This window comes from Lepisma saccharinum, chromosome 17 (genome assembly GCF_977018435.1).
Source record: "Lepisma saccharinum chromosome 17, izLepSacc3.1, whole genome shotgun sequence".
Classification (NCBI taxonomy): domain Eukaryota; kingdom Metazoa; phylum Arthropoda; class Insecta; order Zygentoma; family Lepismatidae; genus Lepisma; species Lepisma saccharinum.
In genome coordinates this window covers 43,567,966-43,582,811 of record NC_139245.1, presented here as the reverse complement: position 1 = coordinate 43,582,811, position 14,846 = coordinate 43,567,966, and the positions used below count along the sequence as shown (strand labels likewise).

Here is a 14,846-nt window from a genome sequence, read left to right as displayed (position 1 = left end):
CTCTTGAGTTAAACATCAGAGATGCAGGTAAAAAGCAATGATCGATTGATTGATTGATTTGTTTTTTTACTTCGCTCTTGTGCCACTTTTGGCTAATTTGCGAAGATGGGGATGAGTAATAATATGCTGAAATTGATAAATGGACACTCACAAACATCCATGCCCAGGCCGAGATTCGAACCCGATAAAAAGCAATGGTACAGCACGAATAACAGAAATCTAGACATACACACACACACACACACGCAGGTTTTTAAGATACAGTAAATAGATTTTCGAGCCCGACTTTGCAACCCACCAAACATCCCTTCAGGACCCAGCAGTGGTTCACGCCCCATAGGTTGAGAAACGATATTCTAGATGTAATTGTAATCTTTGTAGTTGAAATTTGCCAATTTTTTAAATGAAGATTTGCAAAATATCAGCTGCCATGTTTATTTACAGCTTAATAATAATTACACTATTTACAGTTTAATATGATTAGCATTTTGTATATTATCCTACAGAACAATTTTGCCATTTTTGCCTATAATAATTATATAATTTTAAATGGAGAGAAATTTCACTGTGTTTACAGTTTATACATGGCATTTCCCTTTCGTATGAGCTTCATCAGTAGATGTATTTGTTTCCCTTGCTTTTCCTTACCAAATGTTGGAATATCTTAGAGGCTAATAAACACCAATAAATGATTACGAGATTAATGTACCTTTAGCAAAAGTGATTCTGATATCTACAAATTTCTCATGTACATTATTCTATGAATTATTTTCATACAGTGATTTGAATCAGTGATTATTTTAATTCACGCAATTTAAATCTTGTTTTAAATCGCGATTTAAATCAAACAACATTGACGACAATACTATCAATCATTTGTTTCTCGATTTCAATGAGCAAATATGTGAGCATACAAAAATTCGGCAGAGCATCTAATGTCTCACATGAAATCCCATATTTCTGAACCTTTTTAAATGCACAAATTGTTTCAGAATTTATATTTAGAATCACAGAATATGTAGGAGCATACATGTTATGCGAGATGAGCGTCGTTTCCGGATTTGAGCACGCCACAGTTACCTCCAAGCTATAATATTTCACGCTCGGTTCATCGTTGCCCATTGGGAGCTGGAAAGTGTCCTTGTAACCTGAATACTCGTGCCAGCGTCACTTCTATGCAACTTCTGGTTCGTTTTTGTTTTTTTAGTAACTAGACTGGCCGTAATAGATTATTTATTTTGCCAAAATAAGATTTTTTTAGTAGTTTTTCTCATACCCTCATTAGATAAGCGGGTATTGTACAGAGGGATCCATGAGTATTACCGTGCAAATTGTCCATCACCATATTCGTGTACTTTATTTGACCCAATAAGAGATTGAAGAATTAAAAGAAAGCTCGAAACAAGCTGTTGACAACTTCTGCGCCAGCATTCATAAAAATTAATCGCTTAAAAACACACAGGATGTAAGAGAGAAATTATTGAAAATAGTCATGGACAATTTGCACGGTAATACTCATGAATCCCACTGTACGTATATTTCTATTTTTAGGTTATTTTACGTTGATTTGCATCTTCTCTAGTACATGAATAGGATTTGTCGGAATATCGAGCAGCTAAGATGTGATTTTTTTCTGAGCTAAGTCACTCTTTCGAAGAATAGGAGACCTTTCTTAACCTCGTCTGGTAAATATCCTCAAAAAGAAACTCTTTATTGCTTGTTGCCAGGAAGTAACACTATGCGGTATATCGATATCGAGTCGATATTTTTAATATACCAATGTTGTTATCGATATTCAGACGATGTCGAAATTCTATATCGCGCAGCCCTACAAGGAAGATGGATACGTCATCAAGAAATTCCGTAGCCTTTACTAAATTTTGTAATTTGAACTTTTTTCTTTGTTAACTCGAAGCAAATGTGCCCCTTTACTAAATCAATTTGTTTCTCGTGAACAATCATTTGTTTGTCCCTATTTAAGCAAATATTTGGTTGTCGCAAACAAACTTTTTTTTCTGTAAACAACGATTGTTCAGTCTTGAATAATTTAAAGCTTTGCTTTGCATTAAATTTTGTTGTTCCTTTATATTTTACTAACACTTCTCGGTGTCGGCGTGTGCTTTTTTTATTTCCTTCGTTACTTGCATAGAATCGACCGATGACCGTCGCATGGAGATTGTCTTAAACCTTCGTCCCTCTCTCCCTCCCTCACACGTTTCAAAAGTTCCGGGTTCAACCTTATTGATCTGACCGCTACTCAAGTTCGAGTGTAAGGTCATTGCCTTCTCACATCATTCGATTTTCTATATGTAACGTACAGTTCGCGTCGCAAGTGGTCGTTTTGCAGACAGAGAAAATCGAACATGTGCGCTGTATACAGGCAACCCGGTGTGCATCATTAGTGTGCGGGTTGCACATCATATAAGGATATGACTTAGGGCAAGCCAAATAGTGTTGAGAAAGTTAATTGTGAGAAACTTCTTATGTTGCTGATGTAATGACTAGGTCCCGGATTCTCAGGTTATAACCTATTTTATTCCTTACTTGGTAACGTCACTATTCTAACATATATTTTCGTTTTAGCAATTTCTCAATGAAATACATGAATTCTATAGGTCCTAAAAACGGCTAAAAGGAGTTAAGATCCTAAAAAAGGCTAAATTCAACTTTTCAGCTAAACAAATGTAAAAAAAAAGCTGAAACCTTGTTTTGTTTCATCAGAGTGAACACATTGTTAACTGTACGGCAATATGAAAACGTATTCTCTCTGCCCCCACCCATCTCTCTCTCTCTCTCGATCTCTCTCACACACACACAGAAGGGGGAATGGAAATGAGAGAAGGGAAAGGGCATGATTAAAAAAAGGGAAGCAAAGTTGGCATTACAAAAGAAATAGCTTAACAATGATACGTTTTAATTTTTTATTATTTTCTGTATTTTCTAAAAAACTGTGTTTTTTGTATGCCGTAACAATCTGTAGAATTGTTGAAATGTAAAGTACAAAGACCTCCGAACCCCAGACATGTAGCCGTCACCTTTCCAGTCAGGAAATAGCTCGAAACATTTAAGGAATGCCTTGTCAGACATTGCCGAGCTTCCTGGATCGCGATTGTTGCAAAGAGGTGCAAACAACCGCGATCAAGGAAGAGTCGTAAGATAACTGAGTCGGCGATATTGAGTAAATTGAGTTGGAATAAATGTCTGGGAGGAGAGAGGTCAGTAATTCAGTTATTGAGGAGCAAGATACGATTGGATAGAGAGAGAGAAGGAGGTTCTAGGGAGAGCGTGTTAACGCTAGTCGCAAGTCAAACTCTACGTACAGTCACAAGCATAACCTCTCACGACAGATATTCAGTTGGAGTACAGAGACATGTATATCCTTACATTAGCCATGCTGATCCAGTCTTTAGGGGTGTGAAACACATGTGTCATGTGTTGCCATTGAAGTGTGTAAATTTAGTACCTCTTGCGCCTTACCATTAGGCTAACCATGCAAAGCGAGTGCTTACCATCAAGGATGAATGATGATTAGTGAGCTACATTCCCAAAATATCCCCCATACCTAAGGGTATGAGACGTGGTGTCACCCAATTTATCCTACTGTCATCAACGAAGTGTTAATGGAATGGCAGAATCGACTGAATCTGTATGTTTGGAATAACATTTCGAACACCTTCCATAACTACATTTCCACATTTTTAGAACACCATGTATAGGCAAAATATTTTTTTTCTCAAAACTTGGTACGGAAGATTTTTATCTTCATTTTGCTTGTACAGTCACGGACATTTGTGGGTTTTAAGGATCTCATTGACTTTGAGTGGAATTGTTACAACCCAGAAGTGTCCGTGATTGTACCTGTCGATGTAATCTGTACAGAATGGTACTAGTTTTTCAAGCATTGTTCCCTAATACTTTAAAACGAAACATGTTTGAACAATTACATGGTATTTCCTGTTCAAATATGTTTTATCCTTTGCCACCAAACCTCCCCCCCCCCCCTCCGCAAATGTGGATGCTTTAATGGGTTCAACCAGCTTTGATGCTGAGCTCAAATATTTGTATAACAGCGCAGGACAACGTCGTTAAGGTAGACCAGCCTGCATGCCAAACATTTCCTACCGGGAAGAAGATACGCCGCTGGATGCGAGGTGGGAGAACGAGTCTATAGGAAGTGCTCCAGATTCGCTTCGGTTCTGCTAAAGGGAGGAATTATCGAATTCGGTATTCAGCGGGGACCCTCCCGAAGCACGCGTGTGGGCTTGGGTTATAAACACCGCTGCGTCGTTTGAGATTCAATAACAGGGGCCGTTGACCCCCATGTTCCTTAGCCGTACAGAAGGGAATTTCCCTCTAGATAGGGAAATATCTCTTGCCTTTGAGAGACATGTTGAAAGAGGATGATACAGAGGATTGGAGGAGAAGTATCTTCATCAGATTGTTAACTGTCGACCTCCATGGTGGAATGGTTGTTACAGTGTGCTACGACGCCAGAGGTCCCAGAGGGTAGTGGTAACGTCGTCGCCTTGTTATCAAGGGGTCCCGGTTTCGATTCCTGATGGAGGCACATAGTGGTTCGGATCCCACTTTAAACTGTTGGTCCAGTCCCAATTAGCCTATCTGTGCATAAAGTGGACTTAAAACAACTGAAGCCAGAGGTTAGGGTTCGAATTCCGGCCTGGCCATTGGTATTCTTTGCGAATGCCCCTTCATCAATTTCATTATATTATCACTCATTGTCATCGTCGCGATTAGCCATGAGTGGCAGAAAAGCGAAGCAAAATAACAAAAATCAAATCAAATCATCAGCCGGCCCCCGTGACGGTTATCATATCGCGCTACGACGCCAGGGGTCCCGGGTTCGAATTCTGACCTGGTCATGAATGTTTGTGAGTGTCCATTCATCATATCATCACTCATCCCCATCTTCGCAAATTAGCCAAAAGTGACACCAGAAGCGAAGTAATATAAAAGCAAATCAATCAATCAATGACAACTAAAAAAAGTTGGCAAATTAAATGCCAGAAGTGTAATTTGGTGTAATTTCCTGGGTAAGTTAATCACTTGTAATCAAGAGTTCCAGGATATGAGAATGTGTCAACCTCTATTCCTCCACGGCATCCTGGAAATTCATGTTTGCATGTTAACGAGGCTCTGACGACTGGAACCACAGCTCTTGCGTTTCCTGAGTACGTCTGTGTGACGTTAGCATAATCGAGTTAAATTTGTCCTCCGACAAGTTTTACTATTAATTCTTTACAAAGAGTTAATCTCCCTGTGATGAATGTAAAAGAAGAAATGAATTTATTCTACTTCGCGATAACTATTAGATATTAGATGTTTTGTTACTGTTACCGGGGCTATCATTCATAAGACTTGACGTTTCAAATAGCATAAGACCATCAACGTTATTGGGGATTTGTAACTTTTGAGAGTAAATACAAAATAGGCATTCTTTTTTTTTTTTTTTTTTTTTTTAGATTTGAAAGTTATGTGTAAAAATTGAGAAATTTCTCGTTTTGTTGAAGTACTTATTATTACTTTTTATTGATACTTTGCGATTGATGAAAAATTCTATTTTTTTTTATTTAGCGTCGCTCTTGTGCCACTTTTGGCTGATCACGACGATAAAGATCTACATCCTAAACCCACAAAAGAAAGAAAAAACATACTACAGTACAAGATGAGTGATGATCTGATGAAATTGATGAATGGACACTCACAGTGAACACCCTTGCCCAGGCTGGGACCCGTACCCCCGAACGGCTGTAGCGAGAATGAAAATCGACTACTTAAATCGCTTTTTCCACTGTGTGTCAATTTTATTTCACTTAATATCTGTTTCCCTTTTCTACTCAATTTTCATGAACAACACAAACATCCATGTCTTAAACGGGATTCTAAGCCACGTCCCCACTGATGAAGAAAATGTTAGAGACATGGGAAGGAATTATTATCCGAAAATGGGAAGTTTGTGTGGGGAAATTTAGAAAAGATTTTTTTGGTTGGAGAATGGAAGCAAATTTTGGCTTTTTGAGGATTTTTTACCCTTTTTATGGAAATTTTAGTACAAGGTGGGAATTTTTTACTGTCGACGAGGGAATTTTCTGCGGAGGAAAACTCTGCTTGGTTCTTCCGTGCGCGGTCTTCGGGCTTCTGGTTGCCAAAGAGCTCTTCCTTATTAACATCGCTCCGGTAGCCTTTCCGAGTGTATCATTATTTCTGGAGTCATTTCTTTCTCGTGCGCGGGCGTTCTTTTGCAGGAGTCGCCCAACCCGCTGGATATCTTGATCAGGCAGGGCGATTCCACGGAAAGATAAAAGCGATGCCCTTTAATTTAACGGGTCGCTTGGCTTTTCATCATTTGTTTCCTGAACTTGGGTCGTAACTCCTTTCCTTGAATGCGAAAGCACTTCAGGGGAATCCTTCATTATTCATTATCTGTTACATCTCTAATTGTTGTTGATTTCGTTTAGTTTACTTCGCTTTTCTTCCTCTTTTGGCTAATTTCAAGGATGAGTGATAATATGATGGAATGATGCAATTGATGAACTCTCACAAACAACATGTCGGATTCGAACCCGGGACACCTGGAGTCAGTAGGAATGATTTTGCTTAAGACCTGCTGTCTATTGTTCTCCGGTGTGCAGGTGTTCACAAAAGTTATAAACAAGTGTACCTGTGTGCACATGTGTTCACAAAGTTGTAAACAAGTTTGACATGTAGTGAATTGAAATGGAGAGTGAGTAAATTATGTTCGTTTGTTATTAACAAAAAGAACGAAAGGTGAAAAGTAAATGAGAAGAAATATTTTGAATATTTATACAAAAAGAAAGAAGGTTTATATTATATATGTGTCAAACATATCAAACTTACAAATTTGTGAACCGTGTGCACACAGGTGCACTTGTTTACAACTTTTGATAACACCTGCACACCGGAGAACAATAGACAGCAGGTCTTAAGGAAAATCATTCCTACTGGCGTCTTAGCACGCTGTGCTAACCCCATACTTCTAATTGTTCACAAACAATGCACGCTATCATATGGAGTAAAGTAGAGTTTGTTGAATTTGTTTTTAAGCTCCCTTTATGTGCACATAGGTTAATACAGACAGCACCTACATTTTATATCTAAACCGCTGAAATGTGTCCTCGCAGAGAATCGAACCCGAGACCTCTTGATTACAAGGCTACAGCTGCTCTATGCTAACGGGGTTAGCCTGTGGGGCGAATTTATTTTTTAATTTAATCGTAACTCAAAGCTCCTTGATGAATATGACTTGCAGACACACAGTAACGCACAGTGGGTAGCAAAGTCCTTCATCCTCTGTCTGTTTTTTTAATGTGAATATATAGAGGGAAATGCCTTCATTATTTACAAATTATTCTTCAGTTAACATAAATGAAGGGTTCATTCTATCGTTATGATAAATTGTGGCTCATTGGTTAGACGTTGGCTTGGTGGTAACGTCGTAGTCTTATAATGAAGATGTTCAGGGTTCGATACCCGGTAGAGTCACTTAGTGCTTCGGATCCCACTTTAAACTGTTGGTCCAGTCCCAATTAGCCTATCTGTACATAAAGCGGTCTTAGAAACAAACACAATCATTGGTTAGACAAACCTGCAAAAATCTCATTACCCATAACCTGCACTTGTAAACCACAAGGTCAGTGGCTGTAATTAGGTCGTTCCTCCCCATGGGCGTCGGCAAGAAAATTCTCTAAGGAGTCCCAAAATCCAAAATCCGAGTGCTTAAGCAGGGGTGGCTCAAGATAAAATTTTCATCCGGGCGAGGTGGATTTTTGGCGACCTCTGCTTTCCACCCTGCACCCTTGCCTCCTCTTTCTACCCTGGTTCCCATATTTTTCACCTTCCTCCTTTAAATAGCATGACCATGTTTTATATTTACGGTTTTAGTGACGAATAATAATAGCCTTATTTTTAAAATACTGTTGCTGTTAAAGAGTACATAAATTGGAGGAACCTACATAATGACATCAAAATAATATAAATTTCTTGGCTTAAATTGCTACATGATTTTGCAATACACTTATTATATTAGGCATCAGTAACTTCAATTAATTCTTGTCAACAATAAATCCAACTCGCCTCCCAGATGACGTAGTGGTAACGTCACCGCATTGTAATCGTTGGGTTCGATACCCGGTGGAGTCACATATACCGCGTTTGTTACAACCTGTCCCGGTTCCCGCGCTAGCTGATCGCTGGCTTTTCTCCGTGCTGGGGAAAGTCAAAGCCAGGCAGCCAATTAAAATACGCAACGTCACAATAGCGTCTACGTAAGCGCCTCTCTTCTGGCTTCCATTCGCTCCTCGATGCCCAGCAGACGATTTTTTTCCTCGTTTCTAATTGGCACCGAAACTGTCGGGCGATCGCTAGCGCGGGAAACGGGACATGTTCTAACAAACGCGGTATAGTGGTTCGGATCCCACTTTAAACTATAGGTCCAGTCCCAATTAGTCTTTGTGTGCATAGAGTGGACTTAGAAATAAACTCAAAAAATATCAACGCTTATGTAATCAGAAATAATGTTTTGTCCCTAATCAACGGGATGATCCGGTTGTCGCCTTAGGTGAAGAAGCGGGATATATTGGCATGTCTACGTCATTATAAGATGGGAAGCTTTTCATGTAGAAAAACTAAAGAAGACAGTGATAACTAGGGTTAGGATTTTTATGACTTAGCATATTTTTTTGGTAAGGGTGATGTGTTCCCTAAATATATAGAAATTCATATTGTGAAGAAACTAATTGAATTAAGGTGCTTTTTAAGGGCATATTTGGCCATTTCTGCGTGATAGAGCATATTTTGATGGATTTTCGGTCATATTCAGCATATTTTCGCCTTTTCAAGAAATATGCAGTCATTTTCGAAGTGGATTCGTTCTTACTCCCATGTTTACTCGAGAGTTTTTTTTTTTTTTACTGCAGCCGAATCTTTTTAATTTTTATTTGAGAATTTAGAGAAAGTGTTCATTGTGCATTGTAACTCAGGGCCCATAAAGTGAACTAAAAATAGGTATGTGAAAATATCTCAGCATTTAGATATTGATGTTTGAAACAGTCCAGTTTCTAACGATGGAAGCGGCCCCGGCGCCCACCCAGCGTCGAATAACATGGGTACCTGGGGGAAACCCTGGGGGTAAAGGCGGTCAGGGGCGTGATGCTGATCACATCACCCCCACTCACGACCGGATCAAGAAAGTGTGGGGCGTTACCCCCACACCCCCTATACGCCTTCATGGCGTGGTGCTAAGCACAGGGGAGCACTTTACCTTTTACCAGTTATAAGGGGATATTTTTTAAATTTTAGTGCATATTTTGTAAAATTTTAGATCGTAATAGCATATTTTGGTGATTTTTAGGTCATAAAAATCCTAACTCTAGTGATAAGGAATGAGAGAAACAGAGAAAATAGAGAGAACAAGTTATATAAGGAAGCGAGTCAAAGAAGTAGATAGAGAGAGAGAGAGAGAGAGAGAGAGAAAATGAAATGAAATAGCATACCATGTACATTCACGAACACTTCTGGCCCATTGGCTTTCAATGGTATCATTACAACCCAGAAGTGTCCGTGACTGTACAATGAAGGAGAAAGTGTGGAAAGAGAACTAGGCAGAAACAGCAGGGAAACTGGAAAAAAGGAAATGAGTAAGAAGAGAGGGTGTAAGCATGAAGAAGGGCTCAGAACGAAGAGAATGTCAATCTCAAGAGTTGCAAACAGAAGTGAATAACAGAAAAAGCCTGCCAATGAAGTCTTGAAAAACTTCAAGAAGGGGACCGGACAGGAACTCTTAAAAATAGACAAGTTATTAAGGGAGCAGAACTACACGTAACGACTGGAGCAAGTTGAGCGGTGGTTGTCATCGTATATCGCGAAGGCGGAGCTTCTAAAATGTAGTCTTGACTAATGGCTTCGTGATCGATGATGGATGGGAGATTTCTTGAGCTTTGCTGTTTCTCGATTCTTGTGGACCATTCAAGCAAGTTGACGGATGGATTGTGCAAGGGCTGCAACAGAAGACAATGAACCGGCGAGGAATCTATAGCGTTTAACTTCGAAAAACAGTTACAATGAGTATTTTTAGATAAGAATCTCCTTCGAAAACGGTAGATTAATCTGTCTTTCCAAACGCTTACTGCAAGCAGGCACGTATCTAGAAATATACACGGGGGGTCGGACGAAGTGGCTCAGAAATAATAATGATATAAATATTTAAAATAATACATTAATATAATTGCTGGTCTATTTATAATATGTAAATTAATTAATACTGTATTGGCATTATTACATGAATAGGTAAAACGACGATATAAGAAGAGAGATATTACAGCACGTATTCATTATCTATTTGGCCTCACCGATGGCGCAGTGGTAGCCTCGTTGCCTTGTAATCAAGGGATTCCGGGTTCGATACCCGGTGGAGGCACATAGTGGTTCGGTTCCCACTTTAAACTGTAGGTCCAGTCCCGATTAGCCTTACTGTGCATAAAGTGGACTTAGAACACCAAATCAATCATTATCTAGTTGACATGTAGTTATGATCGCTCGAATTTATTTAAAAGCAACTGTCCTTGCAAGTAAATTAATGTCAATAAGAAAAAGAATTGAATATTTATTGAATAACAAAAAAGAATGTTAGATCCACCAGTTGACGAAGCATAAAGTTCCTGACTAATATTCTGTGCATATTATTATAAGTAGTATTGTACATAAATCTTCTTTGGTACTGTCGTTCCAATCCGTATGATTCCAATGAAATTCTTGCCTTCCAGTAAGTTCGGTAACTCTCGATTACGTCCTTGACTGCAAGTATAATTTGGAGGATATCGACGACTGGTTTAGATTCCAGCCAATGGCATAATTCAGTGTTCCACATCTAAATTTAAACTGTAGATTCTGTCTATTTGTTCATAAAGTTGTATTAAATTGTTTTATTATATATATATATATATATATATATATATATATATATATATAATGCAGTTTATGTCTATAAATACTGTAAAGTTGGAATATGAAGACTTTGCTAGTCGCTTCGCAATTTAATCTTGAACATATCTGCATTTTGACATATTTCGGCCACAAATGCGTAGGTAGGGAGAAAAATACAGGGCGCCTGAAAGTTTCAACCTGGCGTCTGTATTTTCAAATTCAGTTCTAAAAGAAATATTTTTAAAAAATATTTCGATTTCCTTATGGAAATTTCCATTGCATTTTTTTAAAAAAAAATACGAGTACAGTATGTGTTTTTTAAGGTTTGTGTGTTTTCCGTATCACGTGTATCACTAAATCAGAATACTAAATGTGCCATTAATTTTTTTTTCACTGTTGCTAATCTTAAAATCTGCCACAATATGGCAGAGTCGAGTGTACGGTACAGCATATTTATTCATGCTTTCACCAGTTGAGCCTTCTGTAGAAATGCCACTCTGGCGCAAGAAATAGTTACTTTTAATCCAATCTACTATTAATTAATTAAATGTTTTAAGATCATATTTCAAAATGTGTAGCTTTATCTTAGTTGGATTCATGGCTTTCTTAAACCATATTTGCCCCCCCCCCTCAAAAAGAGAGTACAACTGGCTTCTGATAAAAAGGGGCTGGCGGCTGAATTAGTTTTAGGTTTTTCTACCCCTGATAACCCTTTCCTTTCGAAAAGCTACTATTCTTGTACTAAAGTATTATGTGTTTAGAGAACTCAAGTGTATCTTCGTGTTGTTTGCTTTCACTGTCTACATATCTGTAAGTAGTTTCGTGGTTACTTACATATTTTTTCTAGCACAGGCATCTAGTAATAGAAAGACACATAAAGATTGATTTATTTGTCGCTTTCAATGAAGTCACACTTATTACAAGAAATCTGTAGCAAGTCCTAAATCTGTTTCCCATTTTTCTTCTCAGGGTCGACGGTGAGGAAGTCCGTCTGATGCTGTGGGACACGGCGGGACAGGAGGAATTCGACGCCATCACCAAAGCTTATTACAGAGGGGCTCAGGCCTGCGTCCTCGCCTTCTCCACGACGGACAGGGACTCCTTCGAGGCGGCGAGGTCATGGAAAAAGAAGGTACGACTTGCAATCATGGGCGTCGCCAGATTTTTTCTTTATCAAGGGCTGGGAGATCAGGCCATAGACAAACGTTGAATGTAGAAATAATTATTATTATTATTATACATGGGGCGACTCTTCTAATCGATCCACCAGATGAAAGCAAAACTGTTTTTCATTTAACATTTCATGCAGTGAATGTACTGGCTGGATGTATAAGTATTCTACGTATTTTGTTACTTAACATTTATACACAAAAGCTAGAGGAAAATTTTAATCATAAAGTTTGTGTTATGCGTACTAACATAAAAAGTTTATTTTTTTAAAAAAATTGAAAACTGTAACTATTTATTCTTCGAATCAAATGGTAGAGCATGACAATATAACCTGGTTCTTGTATTTTACACTATCTACAGTATTACAGTTTTTACTTTAATTATTCTGTTCGAATATTAACTGAACCCTATTTTTTGGTATTAACAAGCTTTCTTCTTTATTGCAACTTGAAATGAACGATGCCACGGAGGGGTGTCGATGTACTTCCCCCTCTCGACGCCCATGCTTTGGAGAGAAAAAAAATAATTTAATTTTGAAGAAATATAGCTTTTCCTGCAAGTTTAGCTGTTCAGAGATCGTGCAGAACGTGAATATGAGATTAAGGAAGGAAGAGCTGATAATAGAACCCATCAATCACCCTTGCATTTTGCACGCTAAGACTGCACCCCAAGTAACATTAATCCGTTGTTTCCCACGTTTTGGAAACGCGCCAAAGTTGCACATTAACGCCGTATGTGAACTTGTAAAAGAAAAATGACCAGTAGACTCCTAATATTGCTTGGCATTCATCATTTCAAAAATTCAGATCCAAATCTTCAGTTCAGTGCACTGCTGTTTTAAGAGCATGAAATGTAAAGTAGGACCTCTCCACTAAATACCGTTTGCAGCCCCGTACTCAGGGGAGGGACCATGCCCCCCCCCCCTCGAGCCATGAAATGTTTAAATGTGAACCTATAAAATGCTACGAAAATAACATCAACGATTTTCCAAACTTGTAAAAATTTCAATTTTGTCCTTGCATAAATAAATGTGTTTGTTCTCCAGAAGTCTGCCGTCTGCGATATTGGGTACTTTTAGTTTTATAACCATTGATGCAAGGCAGTGACGGCAAATTTAGGTCATGAGGGGAAGTTGCCCCACCACTCCACGATTTCCACTTTTGCACCTGCTCTATGGCCTCTTAATGCTAAGCCTTATCTACCCAGACCCAGTGGAGGCACATAGTGGTTCTGATCTCACTTTAAACTGTAGGTCCAGTCCCAATTAGTCTATCTGTGCATAAAATTGGACCTAAAAAAAAACGCATGCTCAAACTTGTCTACTAAGAGAAAGTAAATTGTCCTTGCCCCCCAGTTTTGGCACCCAACCATCGTAGCGGGTTATGTGTTAACTCACATTTGGAATTCTTTATTATAATAATGCTAATGCGTATATTTTAATTTATAAATATATTTTTCTAAACATATAATTATCGTGGCTGTTCAATGGTTCTGGTATAGGAAAATAAGGAAAATTTGAAAACATTTTTAGTTTGCGAACTTTCAACTATCCGAATACTTCTGACCAGTATCAGCGCTTGGGCGCCAAAACTGGGTAGGGAAGGGGGGGGACAAGGACTGTTATTTTCTTTTGGTAGACAAGCATTAAGAGGCCATAGTACGGGGGCAAAAGTGACAAAAAGTTGGGGGCAGCTGCTTCCAGGTCCCCTAAAATATCTGCCGCTGTGTATATATATAACCCAGATCTGACCCCTCCCTAAAAAAAAACCTGGGTACGGGCCTGATTGTTTGTCAGCATAATGGTTTTTTCTTGCAAAAAAGTGTAGCTCGACCTTTATGTGAAGATCTTCTCTTTTTAAAAAAATTGCTGGTATTACCAGTACTTAAAAATAATTTATTACTAAACTGTCTTTGATGAAAGATTAGGATGCACTGAATAATCGTAAATATACTTTAAGATTGAATACGGTAGTCGAAATTGACGCACATTTCTTTGTGACAGTTTAGGAACATTTTTCCGGTCTGAAAAGAAAAGTTAACACGCTAGTAGTTATTCATTTGTGCATTATATTTAAAATATTACACTTGTGCAAATTTACTGCATTACGAAGTACGGACTTACAAGATTTAATATTCTGTATTCGAAGATTTTGCACCGCTTATCATTGCTTTCGTTATGTGACGCAACGATTAAAGTTTATAAAGTAATTTCTGGACTGAAAACAGTGCTACGATTATGCGAATACGGTATCTAGAAAAATGACACCACATGATTCTTGCCCTGCTGTAAATGTACCGTCCACTTGGTGCTTTTCAATTGCAAGCTGAGGAAGAAACTGAATAAGATAAGCACAAGTACACATGCATTGGCAATGACTTAATGGTCGCCATTTATTTATTTATATATATATATACACACACACACACACACACACCAGGATACCAGCCGTAAAATTAGCTGGTATTATCCAGCTGCTAAATACCTTGATTGTGAAAACGGCCATCCCATTTCAAGATGGAAGAGTTTAAACTCTAAAAAAAAGTTTGGAAAGCACACTTTGTGCGGTTAATACGCTTTCCATGAGCAGTGGCGGCAACTTATATGGTCATTTCAGGCTCGAGCCCACCCAACAATTTACCTGTTATTATATTTTATGTTAGAAATAAAGTTCCCGCGCTTAAGAATACAACATATTTCATCATTATACGCGTAAAGA

General features: G+C 38.4%; 1 protein-coding gene across 4 annotated transcripts in view; it reads left to right on the top strand.

The window, feature by feature from the left end:
• The window catches only part of Rab23 (RAS oncogene family member Rab23), a 353,877-nt gene that overhangs the window by 307,850 nt on the left and 31,181 nt on the right, over positions 1-14,846 (top strand). For all 4 annotated transcript variants that reach the window (XM_083139370.1, XM_083139367.1, XM_083139368.1 and 1 more), the window contains one exon: positions 11,929-12,091. In XM_083139370.1, coding sequence (XP_082995496.1) covers positions 11,929-12,091 — 163 coding nt within the window. The remainder of the gene's footprint in view (positions 1-11,928; positions 12,092-14,846) is intronic.